The sequence below is a fragment of the Somniosus microcephalus genome, chromosome 3 (genome assembly GCF_052327205.1).
Source record: "Somniosus microcephalus isolate GS21.2 chromosome 3, FLI_Smic_1.0, whole genome shotgun sequence".
Classification (NCBI taxonomy): domain Eukaryota; kingdom Metazoa; phylum Chordata; class Chondrichthyes; order Squaliformes; family Somniosidae; genus Somniosus; species Somniosus microcephalus.
In genome coordinates this window covers 335330274-335354418 of record NC_140989.1, presented here as the reverse complement: position 1 = coordinate 335354418, position 24145 = coordinate 335330274, and the positions used below count along the sequence as shown (strand labels likewise).

General features: G+C 44.8%; 1 protein-coding gene across 4 annotated transcripts in view; it reads left to right on the top strand.

The window, feature by feature from the left end:
• Window positions 1-1523: 1523 nt before the first annotated feature.
• The window catches only part of kdm4aa (lysine (K)-specific demethylase 4A, genome duplicate a), a 112465-nt gene continuing 89843 nt past the window's right edge, over window positions 1524-24145 (top strand). Inside the window, exons 1-4 of one of the 4 annotated variants that reach the window (XM_085983211.1) lie at window positions 1524-1746; window positions 3670-3826; window positions 13542-13717; window positions 17176-17290. In XM_085983211.1, coding sequence (XP_085839337.1) covers window positions 3689-3826; window positions 13542-13717; window positions 17176-17290 — 429 coding nt within the window. In that variant the 5' untranslated portion in view covers window positions 1524-1746; window positions 3670-3688. Of the gene's footprint in view, window positions 1747-2033; window positions 2148-2410; window positions 2567-2793; window positions 3542-3669; window positions 3827-13541; window positions 13718-17175; window positions 17291-24145 lie in introns of those variants that run through there. The other 3 variants (XM_085983209.1, XM_085983210.1, XM_085983212.1) reach the window with 3 other exon arrangements.

Below are 24145 nucleotides of genomic sequence, written 5' to 3'. Positions count from 1 at the left end.
TGAGGAGGATGTCGTGAAACTCCAGCACGATTTGGACAGGTTGGGTGATTGGGCAGAAACATGGCAAATGCGCTATAATGTGGATAAATGTGAGGTTATCCACTTTGGTGGCAAAAACAGGAAGGCAGATTATTATTTGAATGGTAATAGATTGGGAGAAGAGGAAGTGCAAAGAGACCTGGGTGTTCTTGTGCACCAGTCGCTGAAGGTAAGCATGCAGGTGCAGCAGGCGGTTAAGAAGGCAAATGGTATGTTGGTCTTCGTAGCGAGATGGTTCGAGTACAGGAACAAGGATGTCTTGCTGCAGTTGTACAGGGCCTTGGTGAGACCGCACCTTGAGTATTGTGTGCAGTTTTGGTCACCTTACCTGAGGAAGGATGTTCTTGCCATGGAGGGAGTGCAGCGAAGATTCACCAGGCTGATACCTGGGATGGCAGGAATGACTTATGAGGAGAGATTGTGTCGATTGGGCTTATACTCACTGGAGTTTAGAAAATTGAGAGGGGATCGCATCGAAACCTATAAAATTCTGTCAGGCCTGGACAGACTAGATGCAGGAAGGATGTTTCTGATGGCCGGGGAGTCCAGAACCAGGGGTCATAGTCTAAGGATAAGGGGTAAGCCATTTAGGACTGAAATGAGGAGGAATTTCTTCACCCAGAGAGTGGTGAACCTGTGGAATTCTCTGCCACAGAGGGCGGTGGAGGCCAGTTCATTAAATATATTCAAGAGTTGGATATATTTCTTGAGGCTAAAGGGATCAAGGGATATGGGGAGAAGGCAGGGACAGGGTACTGAATTTGGATGATCAGCCATGATCTCATTGAATGGCAGAGCAGGCTCGAAGGGCCAAATGGCCTACTCCTGCTCCTATCTTCTGTCTTCTGATTCTGGCCTTTTATGTACCCCTCCCTCCTGTATTCTCTGCAGCTGCAAAAACCTGCTATAGCCCCATCTTTTCGATCAAGCTTTAGCCCCGCCCCCCCGATCTGTGGCTCGGGTCTGTGACTTCACCCCGGTTAGGCATCTTTTCTATGTTAAAAGCTTATTAATAATTGCAAGTTGGCGTTGAGTGAGATTTGGGACTGACAAAGAGAGGCACAAAGCAACTGAAACAGATGAATGCCATGAATAAAGAATAAAACTTGATAATCTTTTATTATTCCTTTCAAAGACGTAAGGGTCGTTTTTAAATAGTAAAATCTGCCTTCCAGCAACAAGAGCCACACAGTGCAGTTCCAGTAGCTCCGCCCCGCGCTTCCTGCACCAGAGTGCAGCCCGGGATGTCTCGAGTCGGTGGATGTGCAGACCCGCACGCGGCCAATGGAAGCCACACTCTGCCACCCCATTGGATGAAGGCGAACTCACGCCACTCCTAATTGGTCGACAACCCGGTCTCTTATTGTCTCAGAGGCGGATCATACGCCGCTTGTTGATTGGCTAATATCGGACACCGTTCATTGATTGGTTGAGGGCGAACAGACCGAATTCTCATTGGTCTGTTGATGACGAGGAAGCTAATGGTTGAAAATAAAATGTCGCTGCTCATGGCGATCCGTCGGTTGATTGTTACTGTTTTAGGATATCGGAATTGCGATCATGAAAGCCGAATGGTTGTTGATTGACTTCGAACTCAAGAAGAAACTGAAAATGTTAGATTTCATATAAATATAATATGGTAATAAAGGAATAGTTCAGTTACAAACGTACTCATTGGTTACTACTGGAGAAAGTAGTTATTGATTGGTAGGTGATAATCCAACTTGTTTATTGTTAAGCATGTTCTAGGATGGCGCTGATTGGTCAGCTGGGGGAGACTAAAGCTCCAATTGGACAAACAACGAATAGAAGGGCTGAGACGAGGTGCTGATTGGCTGGAAGTGGCAGATGAGCTGCTGATGGTTGGTAGAGGAAGACGAGCACTGATTGGCTGCTCGTGGGAGCTATTGTGCTGATTGGCTGGTCGTGGGAGGCATAGTGTTGATTGGCTGGTAGTGGGATACGAGGCGCTGATTAGTTGGTAGTGGGAGACGAGGCGCTGATTGGTTGGTGGTGGTTGGAAGAAGCGGAGGGTGGAAATGTCAGGTTTCTTTTAACGGAGGCTTGAAGCGCGATCAGGAAACGGGCGACGCTCGGTATTAACGGCCGTAAGTTTCCACTGATGTCATACCAAGGAATTAATTTTTTTAAAACTTTTGAATCTCGATTATCCGCGGCCTTCCAATTTTTTTTCCTGCACATATTAATACTAATTTCCGGCCGTCGCAACTTAACTGGCTGAACAATGGCGTGAATGACGGGACGAACGACCAATGGGATCGAGGCTGTGCGCCGAGCTGGCGCTATTATTGGTGCAAACGGTGTCGGGCGGCCGAATCAGTGCAGGATGCGGGGGCGGGCTGGGTTGACTGACAGGGCGGGGAAGAAACGGCCGCTCGGCGTTGTGTGTGAGGCAGAAATGTCGGGGGCTTGCGTCTGATCAGCACCCATCCCGCCTCAAGTGTTGTGGGGGCTCCGACTTCGGGGGCGGTGGGCAGTGAGAGCGGCTGAGCGAGGCGACACCTTGGTAAACAATGGAAGGAAAGGGAGGGCCCGGCCCCTCGATCCACGGTCTCCTCTGGGAGCCGCGGCCACAAAGAAGGGAGAGATTTAAAGAGCGCAGGCGGCCGTTTCCGCTCAGCACCCAGCGGGCCCGGCCCTGTGCCAGCAGCGGGGGGGGACGGTATGTCCGGGGGGGCAGGGCAGGGCAGGGAGCTCCGGGAGGCGAATCCGGACCCGACCCAGCGGATAGTGAAAGTGAAAGCGGAGAGGGCGGCTCGGCTCGCCCCCCGCAGCGGACAAAGGGAGAAGCCGAGCTCCCCCCTTTCGCCCCGGTTCCCGGACACGGTTTAAAGCTCCTCTCTCCTCCTCTCTTCCCCCTGCTCTCGGGCTGCAGCGATTCCCCAGGCCCGGTTTACCCCTCGCAGGCCGCCTCCTTTGTTGACAGCGGCCGCGATTCGCCCGCCTCCTCTGCCCTCAAATCGAAACTCGCCTCTCGCGGGTTTGCACCCTGCGGCGTTTATGCTAAGTGTTTGTTTTTAATTGTTTGTGTTTCTGCTTTTTTTTTTAACATCGATGCAAAGTTTAATTTTCCGATTTTGAAACTATTTCGGTCATAACGGCCCCTTGTGTACAGTACAGTAAATATATTTTGACCCCAGCCTGTTGAACGTTACCGAAGGGCACCGAGCGCTTTATTAATCCATTATTTATTTTGTAAATTTAATCTGCTAATCTCTTTTACGTGTGTGTGTGTTTATGGCTTCCTTCTTGAGAGCGATCAGTAATCCATTCATATAGATCTCATCTTATTTCTTGCTTTGTAATGGTGCTGAAAAATTTGGGCATTATACTCTGTTCCACCATCTATTCGGGTATCGGAATTACACAGTGGATTTTGTTCTTGGAGTTTATCAATGTTATAAATCCTATAGAAATGGAATGTCTTGCTATAATTCTGCATTTCTGGATACACTAGAGTGGGAATGGTTGAATGACACTGGTAACCTTTGGCTTGAACAGTTTCTGGTCATTTGTTACTGGCCACTCTTAATATTTGTAAAAATACATTTTTATTACCAATAATCTTGGGTTGCAAAATGTAAACTTGTGTAAATTTTTGCGTTGTAGGTGATTGAATTGGACCACCATGGCGTCTGATTCTGCAATGTTCAATCCCAACTCTCGGATAATGACCTTTTATCCTACGATGGAGGAATTCAAAAATTTCAACCGTTACGTCGCATATATAGAGTCACAAGCAGCCCACCGTGCTGGACTTGCAAAGGTAACCTGACAAATGTACATAGTTATAGCTGTATTTTCCTTTTTTAGTGAATGACTTGTACTGAATTTCCACTTCCTAAGGATGACTATCTCAAGTTGAAGTATAGCTTGTGATTGTGGCACTGTGGGGCCAGATTTGTATCTTGACATTTGCTGGCCGCAAGGGCTGTGTAATCTGTGCAATTGCACAAGGCCCCGAGCCAGTCAGCGGTTTCTTGGCACGCACTTTGTTATTCTCGGAACTGGAGAATTGTTTCCAATTTGCTGATATCAAAACAGCGACATTGACAAAAAATAAATGTCCACAAGCAGTGTCCAAAACAGAAATTGATCTGAATGAAAATGTCTCTGTCCCAATACTCCATCTCCTTTTGTCCGAAGTGCTATCACTTTTATGCTCAATCAGGTTGCCATGACAGCTGGGTGTGAGGAGAAGATCCATTGACATTTTATTACATCGGCAGCCGAGCATCCAATTCACTGTAGCAATGTGCTGACTTGTCCTGATAGACAGTTGCTGTGTTCAATCATGATTCAGTGACCGTGCGGTCACGTTTCAAAAATACGCAAGAATCAGTTAGAGCAGAGAAAGGACAGAGTGTACGTGGGGGACAGGGCCCTTAGAAAGATAGGAGCAGGAGTAGGCCATTCGGCCCCTTGAGCCTGTTCCGCCATTTAATGAGATCATGGCTGATCATCCAAATTCAGTACCCTGTCCCTGCTTTCTCCCCATATCCCTTGATCCCTTTAGCCTTATTAAATATATTCAAGAAGGAGTTAGATATATTTCTTAAGTTGGCCTCAACTGCCTTCTGTGGTAGAGAATTCCACAGGTTCACCACTCTTTGGGTGAAGAAATTCCTCATCTCAGTCCTAAATGGCTTACCCCTTATCCTTAGACTGTGACCCCTGGTTCTGGATTCCCCCGCCATCGGGAACATCCTTCCTGCGTCTGGTCCTGTTAGAATTTTATAAGTTTCAATGAGATCCCCTCTCATTCTTCTAAACTCTAGCGAATACAAGCCCAATTGACCCAATCTCTCTTCATACGTCATTCCTGCCATCCCAGGTATCAGTCTGGTGAATCTTCGCTGCACTCCCTCCATGGCAAGAACACCCTTCCTCAGATAAGGCGACCAAAACGGCACACAATACTCAAGGTGTGGTCTCACCAAGACATCCTTGCTTCTGTACTTGAATCCTCTCGCTATGAAGCCCAACACACCATTTGCCTTCTTAACCGCCTGCTGCACCTGCATGCTTACCTTCAGCGACTGGTGCACAAGGACACCCAGGTCTCACTGCACTTCCCCTTTTCCCAATCTATTGCCATTCAGATAATCTGCCTTCCTGTTTTTGCCACCAAAGTGGATAACCTTGTATTTATCCACATTATACTGCATCTGCCATGCATCTGCTCAATCACCCAACCTGTCCAAATCATACTGGAGTTTCTCTGCATCCTCCTCACAGCACACACGCCCACCCAGCTTTGTGTCATCTGCAAACTTGGAGATATTACATCTAGTTCCCTCGTCTAGATCATTAATATATATTGTGAATAGCTGGGGTCCTAGCACCGATCCCTGCGGTACCCCACTCGTCACTGCCTGCCACTTGGAAAAAGACCCGTTTATTCCAACTCTTTGCTTCCTGTCTGCCAACCAGTTCTCTATCCATGTCAGTACCTTACCACCCAATCCCATGTGCTTTAACTTTGCACGCTAATCTCTTTTGCGGGACTTTATCGAAAGCCTTCTGAAAGTCCAAATACACCACATCCACTGGTTCTCCCTTATCTATTCTACCAGTTACATCCTCAAAAAATTCCAGTAGATTAGTCAAGCATGATTTACCTTTTGTAAATCCATGTTGACTTTGTCCGATCCTGTCCCTGTTTTCCCAAGTGCTCTGCTATTTGCATCTTTTAAAATGGACTCTAGCATTTTCCTCACTACCGATGTCAGGCTTACCGGTCTATAATTCCCCGTTTTCTCTTTACCACCTTTTTTAAATAGTGGGGTTACATTAGCTACCCTCCAATCCATGGGAACTATTCCAGAGTCTATAGAATTTTGGAAGATGACCAGCAATGCATCTACTATTTCTAGGGCCACTTCCTTAAGTACCCTAGGATGCAGATTATCAGGCCCTGGGGATTTATCGGCCTTCAATCCCGTCAATTTCCCTAACACCATTTGCCTGCAAATACTGATTGCATTCAGTTCCTCCCTCTCATTAGACCCTATGTTCCCCAACATCTCAGGGAGGTTATTTGCGTCCTCCTTTGTGAAGACAGAACCAAAGTATGCCCGGGCTGGGTTTGCAGAGTTTGTGTGGAAGGCTGTACAGGTGTTTTACTAAAACTGATGGGATCTGCCCACGTATTGGACTGAGTCTTGGATGAGTCTTCAGTTGTAGTGGTCAGGCTCTAAATGCTTAAACTTATTCAGAAAACAAAATGGAGGTTAGAATAAAGGCGTTTCGAATTTGATAATCATCATCTAGGCATAAAACCCGTCACCATTTCCTACTATGACTGAAAATATGCAACATATATTCGGTCAACATCTAACCTTACACGGTGGAGTCCAAGTGCTGAAACGCACTCACAGTTCAGAAACATCCCTATGAGTGTCCCAATTATAAAATCATCAATTATAAAAATCTTTGTTAGATTGTCTAGTTAAAATCGTATTCAAACCTACACCGTCCCTCCTTTTCCGCGAGTACAATTTTTGTTTGTAAATCTTTCATTCTCACTTTCAAGACCTTTTATAATCATTCAATCCCATTTACTCTTGTGTTTTATATTTATTATTTTGTCAACTATTTTTATATTATGCATTGCAAACAATTGTTCATGTGCAGATGTGACACCAGCGTAAATGGTAGTATTCAGTATCGTTGTCTAGTAAAATATAGGGGCCCCCAAAGTGAAAATCTGTGCTGGGCCCCGGCAAGGCACACACCATCACGGCTGTACCTGGTGGCACCTGTTGCAGCTGCATCTCGGCTGTTTTGTATCACTTCCCACTCCCCCTATTCAGTAGGTCTTGTAACTGGTGTATTTTTGTAATCCACACTCAAATGAATGGTAGTTTTACTTAGCACCACCAACAGACCTACAACACAAAACTATTTTAAATGAAATGTTAAAATTTGCCATTTTGCAGCTGTGAATAAGCCAGTCCTCTTGCTTGTCCCCAGTTTGCTCAAACCATGTACCAAAATAGGTTTTCAAAATGGGTCCATCACTGTATAATACTGCAATAATTTAGTTACTATTTGACATGTTAAAAACTAAAATATATGGTGAATTAAGCATTTAGTTCATTTACAAAAACTGAACTCAAAACATTCCAAATTTCATCAGCTGCTGATGACCTCAATCACCTTAGATTGAAGTTGTAATTTCAACTACTATGGTCATGCATAAAAAGGGTGAAAAAGACTAAATTGCCGCCATTAAACCAGATCTTGATAATTGTGGTGAGCTCTTGGTATTGGTTGTGGCCCAGATATTCCGATCCCTACGGGTGTGTACGCACTGTGTACCCACCCGTAGGGACATCGGAAATGCCGGTTTCAGGCATGCGCTGAAAACCAGCATTTCCGATCTGTCAGGAATGCTCTTGACAGATCCTCCGGCTGCCCTGGAAAGGGCCTCTGCGGGCGGATAGTTCTGCTTTCTGGAGCCCCTCCGCCTGCAGCAAACCCTTATAATTCTTAGGCCTGGTAAAACCAGGCGTAAGGCCTGCTTTTACCAGGATAAGAGTTGAAAAAAGTTTTTAAAAAATTAAATGATTTATCATTTAAAAATACTTCTTTTATAAAAAAAAAAGTAAGTTTATTTTTAGCCCTGTTTAAAAAAAACTAATATTTTTCCAAAAATTAAATTTTTGTTTAAAATGTTTAATTTATTGTAATTTCAAGTCATTTTAAAACTGTGATTTTTAAAAATTTAATTGAAGTTTTACTATGTTTTTGGGGTGATCGCCATTCATGTATTTGACAGGTCTTCCTGTCAAGTGTATGAAGGGAGATTCCCTTCTTTGATTGGCTCCCCATGGTCCACGTGATCCCAGAGACGCTGCGAACTACATGCGCCTCTGAGATACGTGGGCCCTGCGCACTTGGAGTTTGGAGAGGCCCAGGAGCCCTCGGGTAAGGGTGTAGATTTTTCCAGATCGCAGGCCTCCGCACGCAGGAGGCATGCGATCGGAAAATACGGGCCTGTGTCTTTTGAATGTCTTGTCCTCAGTTTTCTCTCTTGTTTATTCTCTAACTCTCTGTAAGGTGATGCCTCGTACTGACCATTGACCAGAATCTTAACTGGACCAGCCACATAAATGCAGTGGCTACAAGAGCAGGTCAGAGGCTGGGTATTCTGCGGCGAGTCACTCATATCTCCTGACTCCCCAAAGCCTTTCCACCACCTAGGCACAGGTCAGGGATGTGATGGAATGCTCTCCACTTGCCTGGATGAGTGCAACTCCCAACATCACCATCCAGGATAGAGCAGTCCACTTAATTGGCATCCCATCCACTCCCTCCACCACCGTGCAATGTGGCTGCAGTGCGTACCATCTGCAACATGCACTGCAGCAACTCCCCAAGGCATTTTCGACATCACCTCCCAAACCCACGACCTCTACCACATAGGAGGGCAAGGGCAGCAGGCGCATGGAAACATCACTACCTTCCAGTTCCCCTCCAAGTCACACACCATCCTGACTTAGAAATATATCGCCGTTCCTTCATCACTGGGTCAAAGTCCTGGCACGCCCTCACTAACAGCACTATGGGAGTACCTACACCACACAGACTGCAACAGTTCAAGAAGGCGGCTCACCACCACCTTCTCGGGAGTAATTAGGTATGGGCAATAAATGCTGGCCATGCCAGCGTTGCCCACATCCTATGAATTAATTTTTTTTTTTTAATGTGATTCACAAGATACTGGCAGTCCTCTGGTACCTCACCCAAGTGGACATTATTCATGATTGCATCCAGAAAATATAGGTAGGCTATTTTAATGGAGAGAGCATCATCACTGAACCTTGAGTTTATACAATGCATTTAAACCAAGGATTGCTCGATTTCTGATCAAGCACCCTGGCTGATTAATCTTCATTTTCTCCCCCTCCAGCTTCTCCTTTCTGCAGTCTAGGGATGCTGAGCCACCTGTAGTATCACTATGGTAACATTGGCAAACTTAGTAGCGATCTTGGGGATTGTACCTGATTTGTATGACTTATTACCATGACGCATGGTGCCTTTAACCTGAACAGGCAACATGTAATCATGGGGGACTTTAATCTACATATAGACTGAGCAAACCAAATTTGCAGTAATAGTATGGAGGACGAATTCATGGAATGTATGCAAGATAGTTTTCTAGATCAGTATGTTGAGGAACCAACTAGGGAACAGGCTATTTTAGATCTAGTATTGTGCAACGAGAAAGGGTTAATAACTTTGTTGTAAAGGGGCCTTGAGAGAAGAGTGACCATAATATGATAGAATTTTATATTGAGTTTGAAAGTGATTTAGTTAAATCCAAAACTAGGGTCTTAAATCTAAACAAAGCAAACTACGTAGGTATAAAGGGCGAGTTGGCTAAGGTAGATTGGGAAACTACATTAAAAGGTATGATGGTAGGTAAGCAATGGCTAGCATTTAAAGAATTAATACATCATTTACAACAAATATACATTCCTTTAAGGCACAAAAACCCCACAGGAAAAGTGGTCCAATCGTGGCTAACCAGAGAAGTTAAAGATAGTATTAGAGCAAAGGAAGAGGCTTATAATGTTGCCAAAAAGAGTAGTAAGTCTGAGGATTGGGAGGATTTTAGAATTCAGCAAAGGAGGACTAAGAAATTGATAAAGAAAGGGAAAATAGAATATGCGATTAAACTAGCGAGAGACATAAAAACAGACTAAAAGCGTCTATAGGTCTGTAAAAAGGAAAAGATAAACAAAAGTAAATGTGGGTCCCTTACAGGCTGAGACAGGAGAAATTATAATGGGGAATAAGGAAATGGCAGAGAAATTAAACAAATACTTTGTGTCTGTCTTCATGGAAGAAGATGCGAAAAAACTTACCGGAAATAATGGAGAACCAAGGGTCTAGCGAGAATGAGAAACTGAAAGAAATTAGTATTAGTAAAAAAAAATAGTGCTGGAGAAATTAATGGGACTGAAAGCCAATAAATCCGCTGGATCTGATGGTCTACATTCTAGGGTTTTGAAAGAGGTGGATATAGAGATAGTGGATGCATTGGTTGTCATCTTCCAAAATTCCATAGATTCTATAACAGTTCCTGTGGATTGGAAGGTAACAAATGTAACCCCACTATTTATTTAAGAAAGGAGGGAGAGAGAGAATGGGGAACTACAGACCAGTTAGCCTGACATCGGCAATAGGGAAAACGCTAGAATCTATTATTAAGGACACGGCAACAGGTCACTTAGAAAATAATAATAGGATTGGGCAGAGTCAACACAGATTTATGAAAGGGAAATCGTGTTTAACGAATCTGTTAAGAGTTTTTTGAGGTTGTAACTAGTATAGAATAGATAAGGGGGAACCAGTAGATGTGGTGTATTTGGATTTTCAGAAGGCATTCGATAAGGTGCCACACAAGAGGTTATTAAACAAAATTAGGGATTCTGGGGATAATACACTCGCATGGATTGAGGATTGGTTAATGGACAGAAAACAGTAGGCATAAACGGGTCATTTTCGGGTCGGCAGGCTGTAACTAGTGGGGTACCGCAAGGATCAGTGCTTGGGCCTCAGCTATTCACAATCTATATCGATGATTTGGATGAGGGGACCAAATGTAATATATCCAAGTTTGCTGATGATACAAAGCTGGGTGGGAATGTAAGTTGTGAGGAAGATGCAAAGCGGCTTCAAGGGGATGTAGACAGGCTAAGTGAGTGGGCAAGAACATGGCAAATGGAATATAATGTGGAGAAATGTGAAGTTATCCACTTTGGTAGGAAAAGTAGAACAGCAGAGTATTTTTTAAATGGTGAGAGATTGGGAAATGTTGGTGTCCAAAGGGTCCTGGGTGTCCTTGTACAAGAATCACTGAAAGTTAACATGCAGGTACAGCAAGCAATTAGGAAAGCAAATGGTATGTTGGCCTTTTACAAGAGGATTTGAATATAAGAGTAAAGACGTCTTGCTGCAATGATATCTTCTTAGGCGGAACCGAGGATGACTTGCTTCCACATTAAAAATGGGTTCGCAGGTGACTGATGAGTCCAATGCGCGACCTACAGTCTCTGTCACAGGTGGGGCAGACGATGGTTGAAGGGACGGGTGGGTGAAGTGCTTGGGTTGACGTGCGCTGCCTGCGCTTGGCTTCCACTTACTCCCAGCGAAGAGACGCGAGGTGTTCGGCACCTTCCCAGATGCTTCTCCAATTCTGCAATTACATAGGGCCCTGGTGAGACCGCACCTGGAGTATTGTGGACAGTTTTGGTCTCCTTACCCAAGGAAGGATATACTTGCCATAGAGGGAGTGCAACACAGGTTCACCAGACTCATTCCTGGGATGGGGGATTGTCCTATGAGGAGAGATTGAGTAGACTAGGCCTATATTCTCTAGAGTTTAGAAGAATGAGGTGATCTCATTGAAATATACAAAATTCTTACAGGGCTTGACAGGGTAGATGCAGGGAGGATGTTTCCCCTGGCTGGGGAGTCTAGAACCAGGGGTCACAGTCTCTCAGAATAAGGGGTTGACCATTTAGGACTGAGATGAGGAGAAATGTCTTCACTCAGAGGGTGGTGAACCTTTGGAATTCTCTACCCCAAAGGGCTGTGGAGGCTCAGTCATTGAGTATATTTAAGACAGAGATCGATAGATTTTTGAATATTAAGGGAATCTAGGGATATGGGGATAGGGTGGGAAAGTGGAGATGAGGTAGATGATCAGCAATGATCTTGTTGAAGGGCGGAGCAGGCTCATGGGGCCTCCTCCTGCTCCTATTTCTTTTTCTTATATATAACAGCAATTAATATATCTAAGGATATTTTCTCTTGGGAATTGCTTCCTCGGTGGCTGTTGCTCATAGTTTCCAAGCAGCTGGGAAATATGAAGAGAGTTCGGTGTACAGATTCTCCCCCCAGAAAAGTAATTTTTGCCTGCTAATTTTTTTAAAAATTGTTTCACGTGACTTTTTGTATTCTTAAAAGCTTTTCTTTTTGACTTGCATTTCAAGTCTCGGAGGTCTCTGCTCCATGAGGTTTGTGATATTCAAATCTCGCATGTGTGTCAAATTAAAATATCAGCTTAGAAGTATATTGGCCCTGAAATTAGATCGGGGGCTTGCCGCGCGTGGAAGCCCCCGATCTGCACTCACCCTGCGCGCCGACAGCTGAAGCCCGGGCCTGCTTGCATTTCCTTTCACAGGCCCGGTTCAGCTGTCGGCGCGCTGTGCTAACCTGATCCAGCGGCGTAGTTAGTGCGATGTGCCGGCTGGGATCAGGTGAGCACTGTGCAGCCAATCAGGGGAGGGGAAACTTATTCATGAGTTTGACAGTAAGAGCTGTCAAACTCATGAAAACTTCGGGGGCCCAAAACACTATTTAAACTTTAAATAAAAATTTAAAAAACATCCCAATCATTAAATTAAGTATAAATAAGTTAAAAAAATTAATTTAAACAATTTTTTTGTTGAAAAAAATAAATTTTTAATAAAAAGGGTCTAAAACTAACCTTATTGTAGATTCTTAAAAATTTTCACAGGTTTATTACTTTATTTCTAAGTTGCACTAAAACACCACTTACCTGTAAAAATAAATACTTACGTGTGCTTTTTACAAGCGTAAAGACCGGTGGCCTTTACACATGCGCAAATCCCCCAAAACAGAGGAAATCCAAGACGCACGCGCTGCCCCCTACAGCGCACGCGCTAGCCTCTTCACCTCTTGGGTTAGAGGAGAGGAAATGCCGGTTTTCAGCGCATGCGCTGTGCATGCTGAAAACCGGCATTTCCTCCGGCCAGACGCGCGAGTACCCCTTCCGTACTCACGCGTTTGGGGAGGAATTACTGCCCCATTAGAATTGGAACGCCAAAGTTCTAAATATTTACCTGTAGTCTGAAGCATCCCTTGTAGTAATGGGGAATGGCTAAATAATGCATCTTCAGTAGAATAATTTGGAGAAAAGATTGGGTAGAATAACTGATGGATCCTCATGATCAAATCTTAGTAGGAATGCTAAGTAGACCTGCCTTGTGTCAGACCATGTGTTACTGTTTGAGCGACAGTCACAGACGCTTACTGCGTTGTACTTTGCAATGTCGCATAGGCGAGTGTAGGTATTTAATTTGTAAGAAAAGTGGGTTTAGAGCTCCATGTAGGATCTTGCAATATATAAGTAGTTACAATTGCCCCCTGACTGATCTCAGCATTTTAGAAACAGCTACAGTTACCTGGATTTGCCTATTTGGAGCAGTGACCTTAAAGACACAAGTCAAGTTAGCAGCTACACATCACAACAGTCTTGGGTCAGCAGCACAATCAGGGGATCTGCTAGTATATTACACTACTGTTGACTCCCGTGACCTAATTGTTAAAAGCAGCATTACACAAAACTACATGTGCATTTTTTTTTGGTTTCAAACACACATTTAGAAATTTGGAGCTTTGAGTTGTGGGTTTACCCAGCTAATTATTCTTGTTCTTAACAGGTGATCCCTCCCAAAGAATGGAAGCCTTGTAGGAGCTATGATAACCTTGATGATCTGGTGATTCCAGCCCCTATTCAACAGGTGGTGACAGGCCAGTCAGGCCTTTTCACACAGTACAACATCCAGAAGAAGCCAATCACTGTACGCGAATTCCGAAAAATTGCTAACAGTGACAAGTAAGAACGCCTCTCTCCGTTATCCTCTTTTTTATATAGTGGACTGTTAGTAAAACCAATTTGTTAGCCAAATGGTATGGTATTAAACCAGAAGCCAACAAATGTGTTTTCTTAAAAGTTTACAAAATATGTTGTTGAGGTTTGCTCAAATATCTAACAGTTCCTCAGGTAAATCATATTTGCATCCTAACTTACTCCATTTAGTTTCTGGCTTCGAGCTGAAGTTGGGAGTGTGGGGCCTCAGCATACAGCAGACCCATAGGGCTGGATTTTGTCAGCCCCATGGAAGCAGGACTGCCAGTAAAATTGCAGAATTTGAGGGCGGTGGCAAACTGCCTCCGTGTCCTCTTGCCAGAAGGCGGGAAGTTGTCCTGTCCCGTTTCCTCAAGGCAGGAAAGGGATTAAAGCCTATTAACAGGCAGAAAATAGGATTATCCTAATTTTTCCTTCCGAAGTGCAGGTTTCCTGACCTCTGGGAACCCCGCCAGACTGTAGGAGGTCTGAGGGGTCTGAACGTGCGATGTAGAGGTGAGTGATGGGTGCAAGTATGGAGTGGTAAGTATGTAAGGTGAGTGTAAAGTGGTAGAAAATGTTCACTTACCTTTTGTTTCTGCCTACAGCCTACCTTTGTTTCTGCCTACAGCCTTCAACCGCTGTGGAGCCGGAGTCCCGACATCTCCATTGTAGATATCACAGACTGGCTGTTGGATCCTCCGAACCAATAGCTAGGTGATTTCTGCAAAATTGAAAGGTTTGATGAGTCCTGAACACAAGGACTCATCAAACTACACAGAATGTCAGTGGTTGACAGCTTCACAGAGCTGTCAAACAATGACATTTCTTCTTTCAAAAGTTCTTGACAGATGACACGTCAGACGTTGACGTGCTCTGTCACTGACTTCCCCCTAGTTGGCCTGCTGAGCCCGCTGGGCGGGCTTAACAAGGTCATTCAGGGGAAAATCCCGCTGGTTGGCCAGAAGCTGATGGAGGCGGGATTGAAAGCCGGCAAGCAGCAGTCCCGCCTCCAAAAGCTTCCCATTGAGAAAATCCAGCCCATAGTGTTTGCTTAATATTTGAGTGCTCTAGCAATTCAGTAATGAACAAGAGAACACAGTCAATAGTTTTAGTGATGTACATCTGTGGCAAGATATCAAACACAGCTAGATGACTATTACATAGAATTTACAGCACTGAAACAGGCCGTTTGGCCCAACTGGTCTGTCCTGGTGTTTATGCTGCACACGAGCCTCCTCCCACTGCACTTCATCTAACCCTATCTGCATATCCTTCTATTCCTTTCTCCAACGTACTTATCTAGCTTCCCCTTAAAGACATCTATGCTATTTGTCTCAACTCCCCCCATGTGGTAGCAAGTTCCACATTCTAGCCACTTTTTGGGTAAAAAAGTTTCTCCTAAATTCTTTATTCGATTTATTAGTGACTTATCTAATACTTATGGCCTGAGTTTTGGACTTCACTACAGGTGGCAACACTTTCTCTATGTCTACCCAATCAAACCCCTTCATAATTTTAAGGACCTTTATTAGGTCACCCCTCAGCCTTCTCTTTTCTAGAAAAAAGAACCCCAGCCTATTCAGTCTTTTCTGATCGTTATAACCTCTCAGTTCTGGTATCATCCTTGTGAATCGTTTTTGCACCTTCTCCAGTGCTTTTTATAATGTAGAGACCAAAACTGTTCACAGTACTCTAAGTATGGTCTAATCATTGTTCTGTACAAGTTTAACATAAGTTCCCTGCTTTTGAATGCTATTCCTCTCGAAATGAACCCCAGTGCCTTGTTTGCATTTTTCAGTTAGCTTGTGTTGCTACTTTTAATGATTTGTGAATGTGTACCCCTAGATCCCTTGGCTCCTCTATGCAATTAGACTTTTTCCAAGGAGTATGTGGCCTCCTTATTCCACCTACCAAAATGCACCACCTCATACTTATTTATTAAAATTAATTTGCCATTTACACACCCATTCTGCAAGTTTATTAACGTCTTGTATTTTCTCTCTTTTTAAGTAATAAATATACCCCACTAATTTGAGGATGTCCACAATTTTGACATTGTATTTCCGATTCCTGAGTCAACATTTATGTAAATGGTGAACAGCAGTGGTCCCAGCACCCGATCCTTGTGGAACACCACTTCCCACCTTCTTCCGCCATACTGAGTAACTACCTTTAACCCCTACGCTCTGTTTTCCATTTTGGAGCAAGCTAGCTATCCATTCTGCTACTTGTCCCCTGACTCGATGTGCTCTGACTATAAAGTAACCTAAAGAATTAGCAGATATTGGGGAGCAGGTTCATAAATAGTTTCCATAATCCTTCCCTGCAGTATTTCTTTAAGTGGATTATAAAATGTCGATGTTCCATTAAGCATACATTATATAATGTATATAGCTATATAATAAACATACAGCATATATTGATAAGAGTAAGTATAACCGCTGGAGAATTTGATTTTTAAAAGAATTCTCAGAGGCCATATTGTGAGGTGTAATGTGACCATGTAAAAATGCATGTGGTTTCCTAACTAACAGAACTGTGATAATCTCTGAAGAGATGAAATGGGAAATTTTAGTGGCATCTCTTCATAAAGCTTGAAGACTTAATATGCTTGAAAATAGAGTGCTTCAAAGAAATGCTGTAGAGGAGTTAAGACTAGATTAAAGGATTTACTCAAAGATCTCAAATTCAACAAGTACTTGAACTTGCTATTCCTGTAAACTTCCTTGAAGAAGAGAGTTAAAACAACACCAATTGAATTTAAAGGTCGAAGTGCTGAGGTTAATATCAACTGAATGCGGTCAAGCTGCTTGCACAGCATGAGATAACTTGTCCTGTGATAGCGCTTTGTGGTTTGATGCTCAAATTAATCAATTGTGTCCTGGCCCTTTGGACTTTAATTGCCTCCTCACCCAGTCTGGAGCTTGCATTTAGGCAGTCAGGCTTTTTAAGATGTTGGTCCCAACTCTTAACATGGGCGGTGGGAGCAGGAGGCAGAGGCAAAGGGAGAACAGGTATGTGAAGTGTTTTGGGGAAAGGATGAAAGATGTATAGTGCATTATTTTACCTAATAATGTAAAAGTGAAGTTTAAAAACAAAGGAAAAGGAGAATTGGGAATCAAAAAGATGGCAAACAGAAGTGTTTCAATTTTACTTTAATTGTTTTTTAAATGTATAGTTATAATAGGTTACTAATGTTAGCTATTACTGACATTCTATGGTTTTATTACTCCTAATGCTAGTTTTTTTTTAATGTCGGTATGTGAGCTGAAAACTTAGGAGGGAGGGGAGAATTTGTCTGGACCCACCAGCACAGTACGGGTTTGAAATGTGCTATTCCTGCTCTACAATCTAGCTGATGAACTCTAAGTCAAGCTTAGCTCATGTCCGATCTAAATTGAATTATTCACTTTTGGGCTGTTAAATGTTTGTGCCTTTTTCAGATACTGCACCCCTCGCTATACAGACTTTGATGATCTGGAGCGCAAGTATTGGAAAAATCTCACATTCAACGCACCAATCTATGGTGCAGATGTCAATGGTACATTGTACAATCAGGTGAGGCATAAATAAGCCCCAAGTTTTTGATTACCATTGTGGTTCTCGGATACATTTAATGTAGCAGTCTCACTTCAGTTTGCCCCAGTTTTTTTAACTCTCCTGCTCCTCAAAATGTTCTTTAAACTGAATGGATTCTGAACACTACACATCCTGCTGTGTATTTTTTGTAATATAACCAGAGCTGATGAGAACTGTCGTCGCCTAAGTCAGACTTAGGCCGGAATTTTGCCGGCGCTCAGGGAGCGGGTTTGGAGGCGGGACATCCGGTAAAATCGCAAAGATTGACAGCGGGCAGGAAACCTGCTGTCAACCCGCCTCCAATCAATCTTCCCAAGTGTTGGGTCCCTGATTTGCGCATGGATCTGACACCTAGCAGCAGGAAGAGGATCATAGGCACTTAACAGCCTGTTAAAGGTTGTTAACAGGCTCTTTTGCAATTTTGACACTTCTACTTTGGACTTCCCAACGTCCGGACACCACGCCAGGTAAGTGTGGCGTGTTGTGAGTCTGCTGTAATGTTGCTGCATTGATGACAGCTGCAGAAGTGGTGTGAAGGAGCCAATGGTGTACTGGTGAGTTTGAGGTAAGGAAATATTGGGAAATTCATTTTTAATGCATTTAAGATTTTTTTTGTAGGTAACGAGTTTTGAATTGTATGTCTAATCCCACCTCATTGGGAGAACCTCTCTCACCAGTGACAGATTGTTTCTGTAACCTCACCTGCAGCTGCCATCTGTTCTAGCCTAAGGAGGGAGTCACTGGAGAGCCTGGGTGCAAGAGCTCACCTGTGAACAGTCATTGTCAGTGTTTGCAGCACCTCAGTACTGTCAAACACTGAGAAATGAGCTGTCAAAGAAAAAATGTGCGTGGTCCCTTTAAGAAAACTGGCAGATGACGCGTCATCAAATGACATCATCTGACCAGCTTCTTAATTGGTTGGCAAGCCCACAGGGCGGGCTTGACAAGGCCAATTGATTTAAAATTACGTCCGTGGGCCAGGTGAAGTTGGGGGCGGAACTGGAACCCGGAAACCAGCTGACCCGCTTCCAAGCCGCATCGATCGATAAAATTGCAGCTTTAGTGATTGAGGATGAGGGGCATTGAGTTTTAGTTAAGAGGAATCATACAGCACAGAAGGAGGCCATTTGGCTCATTGTGCCTGTGCCGGCTCTCTAAAAGAGCTACTAATTAATCCCACTTCACTGCTCTTTCCCCATAGCCCTGCAAATGTTTCCTTTTTCAGTAAAGTTCCAACTGAAATCCGTCATTAAATTCCCTTTTGAAAGTTACTACTGGATCTGCTTCCACCACCCTTTCAGGCAATGCATTCCAGATTATAACCGCTTGCTGAGTAAAATAAATTCTCCTCATCTCCCCCTTGGCTTTTTGGCCAATTATTATAAATGAGTATCCTCTGGTTACCGACCCTTCTGCCACTGGAAACAGCTTCTCCCTATCGACTCTATCAAAAACCCCATATAATTTTAAACACCTCTATTAAATCTCCCATTAACCGTATCTGCTCCAAGGAGAACAATTGCAGCTGCTCTGATCTCTTCAGATAACTGAAATCCCTCATACCAGTCCAGTAAATCTAGTGGGAGACAGTTTGACCCCCGGTACCAGTCTAGAAAATCTAGTGGGAGACAGTTTGACTCCCGGTACCAGTCCAGTAAATCTAGTGGGAGACAGTTTGACTCCCGGTACCAGTCCAGTAAATCTAGTGGGAGACAGTTTGACCCCCGGTACCAGTCTAGTAAATCTAGTGGGAGACAGTTTGACTCCCGGTACCAGTCTAGTAAATCTAGTGGGAGACAGTTTGATCCCCGGTACCAGTCCAGTAAATCTAGTGGGAGACAGTTTGACCCCCGGTACCAGTCTAGTAAATCTAGTGGGAGACAGTTTGATCCCCGGTACCAGTCCAGTAAATCTAGTGGGAGACAGTTTGACCCCCTGGTACCAGTCTAGTAAATCTAGTGGGAGACAGTTTGACCCCCGGTACCAGTCTAGTAAATCTAGTGGGAGACAGTTTGACCCCCGGTACCAGTCTAGTAAATCTAGTGGGAGACAGTTTGACTCCCAGTACCAGTCTAGTAAATCTAGTGGGAGACAGTTTGACTCCTGGTACCAGTCTAGTAAATCTAGTGGGAGACAGTTTGACTCCTGGTACCAGTCTAGTAAATCTAGTGGGAGACAGTTTGACTCCTGGTACCAGTCTAGTAAATCTAGTGGGAGACAGTTTGACCCCCGGTACCAGTCTAGTAAATCTAGTGGGAGACAGTTTGACCCCCGGTACCAGTCTAGTAAATCTAGTGGGAGACAGTTTGACCCCTGGTACCAGTCTAGTAAATCTAGTGGGAGACAGTTTGACTCCCGGTACCAGTCTAGTAAATCTAGTGGGAGACAGTTTGACCCCCGGTACCAGTCCAGTAAATCTAGTGGGAGACAGTTTGACCCCAGGTACCAGTCCAGTAAATCTAGTGGGAGACAGTTTGACTCCTGGTACCAGTCCAGTAAATCTAGTGGGAGACAGTTTGACCCCCGGTACCAGTCCAGTAAATCTAGTGGGAGACAGTTTGACCCCAGGTACCAGTCTAGTAAATCTAGTGGGAGACAGTTTGACCCCCGGTACCAGTCCAGTAAATCTAGTGGGAGACAGTTTGACCCCAGGTACCAGTCTAGTAAATCTAGTGGGAGACAGTTTGACCCCTGGTACCAGTCCAGTAAATCTAGTGGGAGACAGTTTGACCCCAGGTACCAGTCTAGTAAATCTAGTGGGAGACAGTTTGACTCCCGGTACCAGTCTAGTAAATCTAGTGGGAGACAGTTTGACTCCCGGTACCAGTCTAGTAAATCTAGTGGGACACAGTTTGACCCCTGGTACCAGTCTAGTAAATCTAGTGGGAGACAGTTTGACCCCTGGTACCAGTCTAGTAAATCTAGTGGGAGACAGTTTGACTCCTGGTACCAGTCTAGTAAATCTAGTGGGAGACAGTTTGACTCCCGGTACCAGTCCAGTAAATCTAGTGGGAGACAGTTTGACCCCCGGTACCAGTCTAGTAAATCTAGTGGGAGACAGTTTGACCCCTGGTACCAGTCTAGTAAATCTAGTGGGAGACAGTTTGACTCCCGGTACCAGTCCAGTAAATCTAGTGGGAGACAGTTTGACCCCCGGTACCAGTCTAGTAAATCTAGTGGGAGACAGTTTGACTCCTGGTACCAGTCTAGTAAATCTAGTGGGAGACAGTTTGACCCCTGGTACCAGTCTAGTAAATCTAGTGGGAGACAGTTTGACCCCCGGTACCAGTCTAGTAAATCTAGTGGGAGACAGTTTGACCCCCGGTACCAGTCCAGTAAATCTAGTGGGAGACAGTTTGACTCCCGGTACCAGTCTAGTAAATCTAGTGGGAGACAGTTTGACCCCCGGTACCAGTCTAGTAAATCTAGTGGGAGACAGTTTGACCCCCGGTACCAGTCTAGTAAATCTAGTGGGAGACAGTTTGACCCCCGGTACCAGTCTAGTAAATCTAGTGGGAGACAGTTTGACTCCCGGTACCAGTCCAGTAAATCTAGTGGGAGACAGTTTGACTCCTGGTACCAGTCTAGTAAATCTAGTGGGAGACAGTTTGACTCCCGGTACCAGTCTAGTAAATCTAGTGGGAGACAGTTTGACTCCTGGTACCAGTCTAGTAAATCTAGTGGGAGACAGTTTGACTCCCGGTACCAGTCTAGTAAATCTAGTGGGAGACAGTTTGACTCCACGGTACCAGTCTAGTAAATCTAGTGGGAGACAGTTTGACTCCCGGTACCAGTCTAGTAAATCTAGTGGGAGACAGTTTGACCCCTGGTACCAGTCTAGTAAATCTAGTGGGAGACAGTTTGACTCCCGGTACCAGTCTAGTAAATCTAGTGGGAGACAGTTTGACTCCTGGTACCAGTCTAGTAAATCTAGTGGGAGACAGTTTGACTCCCGGTACCAGTCCAGTAAATCTAGTGGGAGACAGTTTGACCCCCGGTACCAGTCTAGTAAATCTAGTGGGAGACAGTTTGACCCCCGGTACCAGTCCAGTAAATCTAGTGGGAGACAGTTTGACTCCTGGTACCAGTCTAGTAAATCTAGTGGGAGACAGTTTGACTCCCGGTACCAGTCTAGTAAATCTAGTGGGAGACAGTTTGACCCCTGGTACCAGTCTAGTAAATCTAGTGGGAGACAGTTTGACTCCCGGTACCAGTCTAGTAAATCTAGTGGGAGACAGTTTGACTCCCGGTACCAGTCTAGTAAATCTAGTGGGAGACAGTTTGACTCCCGGTACCAGTCTAGTAAATCTAGTGGGAGACAGTTTGACCCCCGGTACCAGTCTAGTAAATCTAGTGGGAGACAGTTTGACTCCTGGTACCAGTCTAGTAAATCTAGTGGGAGACAGTTTGACCCCCGGTACCAGTCTAGTAAATCTAGTGGGAGACAGTTTGACCCCTGGTACCAGTCTAGTAAATCTAGTGGGAGACAGTTTGACCCCTGGTACCAGTCCAGTAAATCTAGTGGGAGACAGTTTGACCCCCGGTACCAGTCTAGTAAATCTAGTGGGAGACAGTTTGACCCCCGGTACCAGTCTAGTAAATCTAGTGGGAGACAGTTTGACCCCTGGTACCAGTCCAGTAAATCTAGTGGGAGACAGTTTGACCCCCGGTACCAGTCTAGTAAATCTAGTGGGAGACAGTTTGACTCCTGGTACCAGTCTAGTAAATCTAGTGGGAGACAGTTTGACTCCTGGTACCAGTCCAGTAAATCTAGTGGGAGACAGTTTGACCCCCGGTACCAGTCTAGTAAATCTAGTGGGAGACAGTTTGACCCCCGGTACCAGTCTAGTAAATCTAGTGGGAGACAGTTTGACTCCTGGTACCAGTCTAGTAAATCTAGTGGGAGACAGTTTGACCCCCGGTACCAGTCCAGTAAATCTAGTGGGAGACAGTTTGACCCCCGGTACCATTCTAGTAAATCTAGTGGGAGACAGTTTGACCCCCGGTACCAGTCCAGTAAATCTAGTGGGAGACAGTTTGACTCCTGGTACCAGTCTAGTAAATCTAGTGGGAGACAGTTTGACCCCCGGTACCAGTCCAGTAAATCTAGTGGGAGACAGTTTGACCCCCGGTACCAGTCTAGTAAATCTAGTGGGAGACAGTTTGACCCCCGGTACCAGTCTAGTAAATCTAGTGGGAGACAGTTTGACTCCTGGTACCAGTCTAGTAAATCTAGTGGGAGACAGTTTGACCCCCGGTACCAGTCCAGTAAATCTAGTGGGAGACAGTTTGACCCCCGGTACCAGTCCAGTAAATCTAGTGGGAGACAGTTTGACCCCCGGTACTAGTCCAGTAAATCTAGTGGGAGACAGTTTGACTCCCGGTACCAGTCTAGTAAATCTAGTGGGAGACAGTTTGACCCCCGGTACCAGTCCAGTAAATCTAGTGGGAGACAGTTTGACTCCCAGTACCAGTCTAGTAAATCTAGTGGGAGACAGTTTGACCCCCGGTACTAGTCCAGTAAATCTAGTGGGAGACAGTTTGACTCCCGGTACCAGTCTAGTAAATCTAGTGGGAGACAGTTTGACTCCCAGTACCAGTCTAGTAAATCTAGTGGGAGACAGTTTGACCCCCGGTACCAGTCCAGTAAATCTAGTGGGAGACAGTTTGACCCCCGGTACCAGTCCAGTAAATCTAGTGGGAGACAGTTTGACCCCCGGTACTAGTCCAGTAAATCTAGTGGGAGACAGTTTGACTCCCGGTACCAGTCTAGTAAATCTAGTGGGAGACAGTTTGACTCCCAGTACCAGTCTAGTAAATCTAGTGGGAGACAGTTTGACTCCTGGTACCAGTCTAGTAAATCTAGTGGGAGACAGTTTGACCCCCGGTACTAGTCCAGTAAATCTAGTGGGAGACAGTTTGACCCCCGGTACCAGTCCAGTAAATCTAGTGGGAGACAGTTTGACTCCCAGTACCAGTCTAGTAAATCTAGTGGGAGACAGTTTGACCCCCGGTACTAGTCCAGTAAATCTAGTGGGAGACAGTTTGACCCCCGGTACCAGTCCAGTAAATCTAGTGGGAGACAGTTTGACTCCCGGTACCAGTCTAGTAAATCTAGTGGGAGACAGTTTGACCCCTGGTACCAGTCTAGTAAATCTAGTGGGAGACAGTTTGACCCCCGGTACCAGTCTAGTAAATCTAGTGGGAGACAGTTTGACCCCCGGTACCAGTCCAGTAAATCTAGTGGGAGACAGTTTGACCCCTGGTACCAGTCCAGTAAATCTAGTGGGAGACAGTTTGACTCCCGGTACCATTCTAGTAAATCTAGTGGGAGACAGTTTGACTCCCGGTACCAGTCCAGTAAATCTAGTGGGAGACAGTTTGACCCCCGGTACCAGTCTAGTAAATCTAGTGGGAGACAGTTTGACCCCCGGTACCAGTCTAGTAAATCTAGTGGGAGACAGTTTGACCCCCGGTACCAGTCTAGTAAATCTAGTGGGAGACAGTTTGACCCCCGGTACCAGTCTAGTAAATCTAGTGGGAGACAGTTTGACCCCAGGTACCAGTCTAGTAAATCTAGTGGGAGACAGTTTGACTCCCGGTACCAGTCTAGTAAATCTAGTGGGAGACAGTTTGACCCCCGGTACCAGTCTAGTAAATCTAGTGGGAGACAGTTTGACCCCCGGTACCAGTCTAGTAAATCTAGTGGGAGACAGTTTGACCCCCGGTACCAGTCTAGTAAATCTAGTGGGAGACAGTTTGACTCCTGGTACCAGTCTAGTAAATCTAGTGGGAGACAGTTTGACCCCCGGTACCAGTCCAGTAAATCTAGTG